Source organism: Mirounga angustirostris, unplaced genomic scaffold (assembly GCF_029215605.1).
Source record: "Mirounga angustirostris isolate CCGP_5_RB_7025 unplaced genomic scaffold, mMirAng1.0.hap1 SCAF_2, whole genome shotgun sequence".
Lineage (NCBI taxonomy): Eukaryota > Metazoa > Chordata > Mammalia > Carnivora > Phocidae > Mirounga > Mirounga angustirostris.
Window position 1 is genome coordinate 167,091,203 of NW_026991710.1, and position 10,176 is coordinate 167,101,378.

Below are 10,176 nucleotides of genomic sequence, written 5' to 3' on the forward strand. Positions count from 1 at the left end.
GTCATCACTAGAGCAAAAATTAAGTATAATCAAAACTGCCCAAGGAAATCCCTTAGGAAGACACCCCTTATTGGAGTCTGATACAAAGTCTCTCAATACACCCAACACACTATCTACTTCCAGCATCATTGCTCAGGGCATGTCAATTTTTTCAGTGAACTTGATGAAGTAGATGGTCACCACCAAAGGACCGTGGATGAAAATTCCATATCTCTATATGTCTGTATATATCTAAACCACATTCAGTATGAGGAGGCTTAAGGCTAGCATACACAGAAAGAATGAGGGAAGAACAGACATTTTTCATTCAGTGGATCTATTCCATTGTGATAACTCCTTCAAACAAGTTTGGTACATTTACTTATGATATTTACATGTTTACTTATGACACTTTATAGTCTCACATATGTGATATAATATTTCATAAATGCTATATTGCAGAGTTGATTAAAGTGAAAAGTAAGTCTCTCCCTTCATCCCACTCCCTTTAGGTAACTACTTTAAAAAATAATTATTTTATTATAGAAAATTTTAAACATACATAACAGCAGAGTGAATAATGAACTCACATGTACCCATTACCCAACTTCAATATAATTTCATATGTACCTCCTCCCTCAAACATACACTATTTTTTTTTAAGATTTTATTTATTTATTTGAGAGAGAGAGAATGAGAGAGAGCACATGAGAGGGGGGAGGGTCAGAGGGAGAAGCAGACTCCCCGCCGAGCAGGGAGCCCGATGCGGGACTCGATCCAGGGACTCCAGGATCATGACCTGAGCCGAAGGCAGTCGCTTAACCAACTGAGCCACCCAGGCGCCCAAACATACACTATTTTGATACAAATCCTAGACATCATATAATTTTGTTCCTGAATATCCTGAATGAATCTCTAAGACATAAGGACTTTAAAAAAGAAACCTTATCCACAATATGGTTATTACACATAAAAAAATTAACAATAATTTTTCAGGATCATCAAAATTTCCCTGATTGTTTCAGAATTTTTTTTTTCCATTGATTTGTTGAATTAGGATCCAAACAGGTCCATACATTTATAAGGCTCTTTAACTTATGGAAGTCCTTTCTTCCCCCCACCCTCTTTTGGGCATCTATTTGTGAAAGAAATTCCACTTAATGAAATTATTTCATACATTGATCCACTGAATGAAAAATGTGTCTGTTCTTCCCTCAGTCTTTCTGTTTGTGTATTCTAGTCTTAAGCCTTCTCATACTGAATGTGTTTAGATATATACAGACATACAGAGATATGGAGCATTGCAACTTATTTCCTGCACCCCTCAATGTCTGTATTGTTTGAATTTGTTTTTACAATGAGTAATTCGTAATCCCTGTATTACTTTTGAAATTATAAGGGGGAAAAGAGTATTTGTTCAATAAAAAGGCATAATCTATTTAAAGTACTGATTACCTAGCATCTCCCAAAGCTCCTGCCTTTTCATCAGCCTTACTAACCTCACACCTACAAGGCTCCATTCTTTCTTACCTGGTCTCCCTACTCCCACTCTCCTCCTTTGGAACCAACCTGGGTGCTCATTCACTCATTAAGTTTTATGCCCCTCAGATTTCTCAAATACAGATTAAAATGAAGCATTTACAGCTAACTTTCTCCGATATCACTGTATATAAAAATGTCTATAATCTTATCTAGTTTGGGACTTTAAAAGATACAACAGGAAAATAAATTGTATCCTATCCAATACAATACATATCATACTAACAGTTTTCAAACTCTTTACCCACCTTTAAACCCCTTATGTCTTTATAATATGGCATATAATGCTATCTAAAGATGGCTTCATTACATAAAAACACCAGAAATGGACTCCAGGGCGCCTGGGTGGCTCAGTTGGTTGAGCGACTGCCTTCGGCTCAGGTCATGATCCTGGAGTCCCGGGATCGAGTCCCGCATCGGGCTCCCTGCTCAGCAGGGAGTCTGCTTCTCCCTCTGACCCTCCTCCCTCTCATGCTCTCTGTCTCTCATTCTCTCTGTCTCAAATAAATAAATAAAATCTTTAAAAAAAAAAAAAATGGACTCCAATACTCACAGTAAAGTGACCATGGGCTAATCCAAAGCATATTTATGACCTACTATAATAAAATATCATTCAGATATTTGGAGTTGTTAATTGGGAAACCATGTCAAAAGAAATCCATGACCCATAGATGCAGGCTTCACTAGATAGAAATATCCTTAATCCTATATTAACTGAGGTACAGGACTACTTCCTCACCCAGAATAAATCTTTCAATGACCTTTGTTGTTTTCAAATTCCTAAAAATACAAGTTTCAGTATTACCCTAATTTCACTCTGGATGATGATAATCTGTTCAACTACTAGGACAGGCACCTGAAAAGTGAGGTTATGGAACTAGACTCTTGGGCTCTCTGGGCAATAGAAATTGGTAAGAAGCCAAACAGGAATTTTCTTTTTCTTTTTTTTTTTTAAGATTTTATTCATTTATTTGACAGAGAGAGACAGCGAGAGAGGGAACACAAGCAGGGGGAGTGGGAGAGGGAGAAGCAGGCTCCCCAAGGAGCAGGGAGCCCGATGCGGGGCTTGATCCCAGGACCCTGGGATCATGACCTGAGCCGAAGGCAGACGCCCAACGACTGAGCCACCCAGGTGCCCCCAAACAGGAATTTTCAAGCAAGGCTTTTATCAGGGGCTTCTGAGGGAGCAAAAGGCAGACTGCACAAAGCAAAGTGTCCTTGGGCTGGCTCCCTGAACAATGGCCAGGCAAAGTTTTTAGAGCAGCTGAGGTGGGAAAGGAGTGACAACTAAGCATGTAGGGGTGGGGAAATACAGGAAATTGGGCCCACAGACACAGTTGACAAACCATGCTTCATATACAGTATGTTTCATTTGCATGTTAAGTTTCCACCTCTGGGCATAATTTTTAGCATTATATTGAGGAGAAAAGCCGGCGAAAAGTCAGAGCTGGGGTCCATTTGGCTCTGACTGGTCTGGTCTGGTTTTTGTAGGAGCACACCTGGTGTAAATTGGGTCCTGGAGCTTGTTTCCAGCTTGTGGCTTCTGACTTCCTGTTCACATACAGCCACCTACAAGCTGACTAGAGAAATGGGTTATTGCCATTGGTGCTATGCGGGGGCCCGATTTTTCTGCAAGTGGCTGTTCTGTCTCAGTGGTGCAAATAGTTGGCAGGAATAAAATTCTTTTAGCAGGTAATAGATTAGACACTCTGTGTGACAAAAAGTAAATCATTGTATACATTTATTTGCAACTTCCTGTGACTTGAGAATTATTTCACACTAAAAAGTTTTTTAAGTAAATTTACAGGCAAGGATATATATGCTAACAGGTTCAGGGAACTGTTAACACTAGAAGCTAAACAATAAAGAAAACTCAAGTTTTTTCATTACAACTCAGCAGAAACATCACAAAGAAAAAGAAACGTCTCAGAAAAGAGAACTACAATTGGGCAGGCAGATATTTAAAGAGCTTTCAATTTGAAACAGGTTAAATGACTTTATTTTTTTTTGTCAGGTCTGAAACTATGGATCTTTCTGTGAGACTGTTAACAAAGAGTAACAATCTAATATAGGAAAACAAGATACAACATTCTTTCTGTCCTCATTTTAAAGCATAATTCTTGTTAGAAAAAAACACCACCACAATTAATCATTGTTTTTAATAAGACTTTCAAAATTATAGCACCCAAAAATAACTTCTGTATGTATAGCTGTTATTCCAATACTGACTTCTTGGTTTTAAAATCCAAGGATCTTTCTGAGTGCCATAAGGAGCTCCAAAACATCATAAGAAATGTACATATTTTTTCCCAAATTCCTTTTTTTATTTTTTAATCCCAAATAGTAGCAACTTTCTCACAAGAACCAAAATAACATGTTTCCCATGTTACTATAAAGGAAGTGCATGCACATTATTTGTATAAAGCTTCAGCCTCGGCACTGCTGACAGAAAATTCTTTGCTGTGGGGGGCTACCTTGTGCAATGTAGGATGTTTAGTAGCATTCAGGGCCTCTACCCACTAGATGCCAGAAGAACCATCAGTGTTGGTTCTTCTGCCCCAGAATGCCTTCTAGGGGCAAAACTACCTCCAGCTGAAAACCACTATAAGGATATAGTTCACAACAAAATTAAAAATCTTAATACAATCAACTAGCAGAGAATACAAATTTGTTATTTTTGAATTTGACAGAATAAGCACACCGTCAAAAATCACATTACTAGGAAACATGGGCTGGAGATAAAAATAAGAGCTGAACCATGAAACTTAAAGAGTCTTCAACTTAGTGAAAGAAAGGGAAGGGTGTTAGTTGCACTTCTTTATTCCTCTAACTCCTTAGATCTTTTTATGAACTGTGTTTTGAAGGAAGTCTATGTTTCATAATAGTAACTGTAGTACAGGGAAACAAGTTAAAAGAATTCTACTTAATTGCAAAGCAAACAAATGTGAACAGAAGTCATGGGCTTTTCTCCTTTCCTTCCTGCCTATTATGTAAACAGCCACCTTTAAATACTTTCACTATAGAAGATAAACCTGAGTTCCACATAGAGCATGAATAAAATAATTTTGTTGCCCGAATTATTTCAAAAGAGAAATTATTGTAATTAAATCTATAAAACCCTGTTCCTTTGGGCCACGTATTTCCATTCCATTCACAAGGTCAACCCCAAATAAGTATATATCATATATTAATAACTATATTCAAAAATATTTATAATCTCAATTGCTATGTCTTACCTTCTTACATTTTTTGAGTGTTATAATTTTTTTTTTTACATTTACCTATCTTCACATTTAAAAAGAAACAGAGCTTTTGCTGTTGTTTGTTTTTAAGTGCCCCTATGGGAAAACCCCACCAACCACTTCTAAGACTTAATGCCCTCGAGAACTTAAGTTCCTCTAGCAAGGAATTTCAGTTTCTTGAGACAAAGGACAATACCTTATAAGCACAATATAATTTATGGATCATGTGTTTCCTGCTCTGGTACAATAAGTATTCGATGACTACGTGTTGAGTAAATGACTTATCTTTACGGCCATTCATAATAGATCTCCTAACTGTTAATCATCATGTACAACCTGAATTAAGCTTTACTTTCATCATTAATATCTTTTATGCCAATTCTCCAGAAATCCATGTGGTCCACACATTTGTCATTTTAACGTCAATGCTCTATTTCATTGTGTGGCTCTGCTATAGGCTGCTTAGCCACCCCTCTCGGATAGCTGGGATCTGAGTTTCTACTCACAGAGGTTTCTAATGTATCAGTGAAGCCAATGGAGCAGCTCTCCAGGGGTCTACTTGCATAAGGGTTCTCCGGAGCTACTAAAAAAGGAAGGGGGAAAAACCTCCTAAAATGAATTAAACCATGAAAAATCTCATTAAAAGAAAAATGTGTCGATGGGAAAAAGGCACTTCCTATATACTGTCCTACAGTATAACAAATGTCAGGCAGTGGCATCATGTTTACTTCTTATAAACTAAGATACTCGAATTCTTATGTTAAGATAAACATTAACAAATACAAAAACATACTGCATACTTAAAAACTGACCAAATTAAGCGAACTTCTCAGGTTTCCTAACTCATTCTTAAAAGGTCTGATTCAAGCAGTATCTCACACATGATCACTTCAGAAAAATGATTTGACTAAAATAACAATGTCACAAAATGAGAAATAAACTAGAATAATCTCTCAATATGCAAAAAAGATTGTACAATTCAAAGTGATACCAGGAGGACTAGATCTACTTTTGAGGCAGTCCTAGAGCACTGACTCAAAGGACAGCATAACTCCAAGACTCTGAGATATACTACATATCAAAAGGAAAAAAATATCAGGAGGCTATCTATGTCATTATATCTGAGGTTGTGCATATTCCAAGAAAAAGTTCTCAGTTACTTAGAGGTTGCACCTTCGGAGAAATTCTATAATAAACCAGGATTTTTAACAAAAACAAATATAAAGTCAACTTTGGTGAGATAAAATTTAAAATGCTTTTTGAAAATTGTCTGGAACCCAGCAATTTGTTTTGTATATATTTCAATTATAAATGTTTTCTTTTTTACTTAAAAGTTGGAAAGCAGGGGCGCCTAGGTGGCTCAGTCGTTAAGTGTCTGCCTTCAGCTCAGGTCATGATCCCAGGGTCCTGGAATCAAGCCCCTCGTCGGGCTCCCTGCTCCTTGGGGAGCCTGCTTCTCCCTCTCCCGCTCCCCCCGCTTGTGTTCCCTCTCTCACTGTGTCTCTCTCTGTCAAATAAATAAAACCTTAAAAAAAAAAAAAAAGCTGGAAAGCAAAACTACCTTTAAATTTAAAAGACTGCTTTCTCCTTTACAGCAAAAACACAAAGATATCAAATTCAAATAATTTGCTGGCACCCAAAACAAAATTAGAATGGACTTAAGTTCTTACTATGTAGTTTGTTTTATAGTGATTCACCATGAGTAAGCTTTAAAACTCAATGTTTTTAGAATGCTAGTCTTTAAAAAAGAAAAAAAAATTCTAGGTCTGCATCATAATTACTACCTTAAAAAAGAAAATTGGAAAAGGTTTCATACCCAATTCCTTTGTTATTTTTTCACAATGATATAAAGTTACCTTTGTCAGCCTCTGCTGTTTTTTTGTTTTTTTTTTTTTTAAGTTTACTGTAAGTGTCAGCCCTTTGGAATTTATACTGCATTTCCTCATTGACAGAACGTTATAAATGGTAGTGAAGATCCTACCAAAACCTATTCAACTTCTAGTGTAACTAATGTGTGGGTGGTACTTACTGAGTCCTCAAATTCCTCCTCATTAACAGAAAATGTTTCACTGCATGTTTTAAACATCCTGTATTGCAAAAATTTAGTCAGCTGATTTTGGAGGAACATTCCCCTAGAGAAACATGAGTTGACTCACTGCTCACTATTATAAAAGCCTCTCAACTGGTCTCTCCCAGCCTCCAGTCTCTCCCTCCTGTATTGTCCTCCACTGCTTTGCCAGTTATCTTAATCGTAAATCTAGTTATGTCATATCGTATTTGAAAAACCTTGTTGCCCAAAGAACTTCCTACAGGGTAAAGTCTAAACCCCTTAGCATAGAAGGCGCTCCCCAACGGTATTTCTTCCTTGCCTCCCTTTCATGTAGACCACCTGCAGACATTCTCTTCATTCCCTAACAAGTCATGTTCTTTTATCCCTCCACACTCTTGCAAAAACTCTGTTTTCTTAGAACTCACTCATATTCTTTGACTTGAACATTCCCTGATGTAGATGAGTTCAAGTAACACTTAATACTATAAACTTCCCCCAAGGTTTTATACATCTCCCAGAATGTATAAAACCTGCGGAGAAATTCTATAATGCACTTTTGGTCACCCTATGCCCCTCCATAAGCATTAAGCATGGTGTTTTACAGGAACTCGATAAATGTTGACTAAATTTTGAAAGCATACCCACGCTTAAATGAAGGATTGGCCATAAATTGTTAAAGCCATGGCCTGGGTGGCTCAGTCGGTTAAGCGGCTGAGAGAGAGAGAGAGAGCATGAGAGGGCGCCTGGGTGGCTCAGTCGGTTAAGCGGCTGCCTTCGTTCGGCTCAGGTCATGATCCCAGAGTCCTGGGATCGAACCCCGCATCGGGCTCCCTGCTCAGCGGGAAGCCTGCTTCTCCCTCTCCCACTCCCCCTGCTTGTGTTCCCTCTCTCACTGTCTCTCTCTGTCAAATAAATAAATAAAATCTTTAAAAAAAAAAAACCCATAAGGATATTCTAGGGCCGCGTGGGTGGCTCAGTCTGTTAAGCATCTGACTTCAGCGCAGGTCATCATCCCAGGGTCCTGGGATCCAGCCCTGATTGGGGCTCCCTGCTCTGCATGTAGTCTGCTTCTCCCTCTCTCTCTGCCCACACCCCTCGTGCTCTCTCATGCTCGCTCTCTCTCAAAAAAATAAATACAATCTTAAAATTAAAAAAAAAAATCCTAAGGATCTTCCATTCACCTGTATGCAAGTATCCAATAATACATACATTAACATTAAAAATACAGTCTTATTTATATTTGCAAACACAGAGAATCATGGATTACTAAAACTCCAAATGTAGGGGCGCCTGGGTGGCTCAGTCGTTAAGCGTCTGCCTTCAGCTCAGGTTATGATCCCAGGGTCCTGGGATCGAGCCCCGCATCGAGCCCCGCATCGGGCTCCCTGCTCGGCGGGAAGCCCGCTTCTCCCTCTCCCTCTACTGTGTTCCCTCTCTCGCTCTCTCTCTCTGTCAAATAAATAAATAAATAAATAAATAAATAAATAAATAAATAAATAAATAAATAAATAAATAAAATCTTTAAAACTCCAAATGTATATTGTACTTCACCTTATAGATTGGTAAATGTTAACCGTCTATGAAAAGCACAGCAAAAACAGTGTTAACCAGAAAAGATATGGTGTCTTCCCATTCATTGAAGTTTCAGTATTTAGAGCTTCAGAATTCCGACTACGAGCCAAATTTACTTAATTGCAAAAAAAAAAAAAAAAGAGATACAAAAAAATGTAATTAGTTTCCTGAAGGTCAGCAGTCCTACATGGAAATCTTCCATCATCACCTCTGAGCAACTCTCAAGGCAACCTTTAATAAAAACCCTCATTCTCCATCATACTTCACGGCTAATAAAGAAAATAAGAGCCAGGCAAACAATAATTTAATGCAAAAGCCAAAATAAACGAAGCTGTTTCCAGAAAGAAGCTATAGAGTGTTAGCAATTTGTTTCCACTACGTTTGGGCATCTCCAGGATAAAAACCTTACATATTCAAGGAAGTTTCACAATTCAAAAGCAATCTCACATAAACGATTTAATTCTTACCATAATCCCGTGATTTAAACAGAGCAGGGATTATTTTTACGGATTTACGGTATTACGAACCCTGTAAAAATGCAGATTAAAAGACCGTTTGGCTATAGAAACATAGCACTTCGCTTCCAAAAATAAGTACTCTTTTCTGTAACAACAAAATGGCCCAAGACAAATGAGCAACCCCCCTTTATTCCATCACTAAATTTAGTTCGGTGGACATACTAGAGACTCCGCTATTAAAATGAACGTCAAAATTTCAAATTATGATAACCTGGAGCAAAAGTTCCATCTCCCGGTCTCTTTCCAAGTGACATTAACTCCACAAGCAAAACCAAGCTCCATTTCTCAAAGCAGTTTAAACAAGAACACACCCTCGGCGCCCACTCAGACTCCAAGGCTTTCAGCCGACTCCCTGAGGTCTGAGTCGGTCCCAGAGAAGTCCCAAGAGAGTCTGGAGAACCCAGTTTTGGGCGAGATGGGGGTGGGGCGCACTGCAAAAGGCTCTGCCAAGCCGGAGACGGAGTCAAAGGGACCGGGCAGGAGGACACTGCCAAGAAGGGCTTGGGGCGCCAGACCCCGAGCCTCGGGTCCGAGCACTCTCCACACACAGCTGGAGCGGCTCCACCTCCCGACCCCAGTCCGGTCCCCAGCCAGGCCCCTCCGCTCCCAGGCACTATAGGGTAACTCGAAGCGTCCCAGCCCTAGGAAACAGAAATCTCAGAGGTCCCTGGGGGGCGAACACCCACCTGGCCGAGCCCCACCGAGAACTGGGCCCACCAAGCCAAACAACAGCAGCCACTGGAGCCGGAGGACCCCAAAGGGCGAGGCCGCGCCCGATCCCATCGCGGCAGATCCCGCAGGTTCCACTCAACACTCGGTCGCCTCCGCCTCCGCCTGCTCCATCATTTCCCAGCCCTGCCGGGGCCCCAGAGCTGGCCGGGATGCGCGCGCCCGAGACGAACACGCGCTCGGCACTGACGCAACTCGGCTCCTGTCCGAGCTCGCTCCCGACATCGCACTCCCTACGCTGACGTAGAGAAAAATCCAGTCGCCGGCGGGAGAAGGGGATTTCTGTCCCGGCCGCTAAAACCCTCACTAGCCTGCCCCGCCCCTTCACACTCGCTGCCCCGCCCGCTGCCAGTCACGTCCCGCCCCCTCTGCTCCCAGGCCCGCCTACTTTGGGCGTAAAGGACCTGATTGGAGGAAACACTAGGAGTAAAAGGAGGTGGAGCGCGAGACCCAGAAGTAGAATTAAGGAGCAGAAATGAAGGGCAGCCCCGCCCCCCTGCGCAGCCTTTTCTGATTGGCTTGCGGGCGTTAGGCGGAGCGTCGAGCT

At 40.5% G+C, this 10,176-nt stretch overlaps 1 protein-coding gene across 1 annotated transcript in view; it reads right to left on the bottom strand.

Annotated features, from left to right (window-relative positions):
• The window catches only part of ADAM9 (ADAM metallopeptidase domain 9), a 162,585-nt gene extending 152,475 nt beyond the window's left edge, over positions 1-10,110 (bottom strand). Inside the window, exon 1 of the mRNA XM_064585517.1 lies at positions 9,587-10,110. Coding sequence (XP_064441587.1) covers positions 9,587-9,683 — 97 coding nt within the window. The 5' untranslated portion in view covers positions 9,684-10,110. The remainder of the gene's footprint in view (positions 1-9,586) is intronic.
• Between the last annotated feature and the right edge of the window lie 66 nt (positions 10,111-10,176).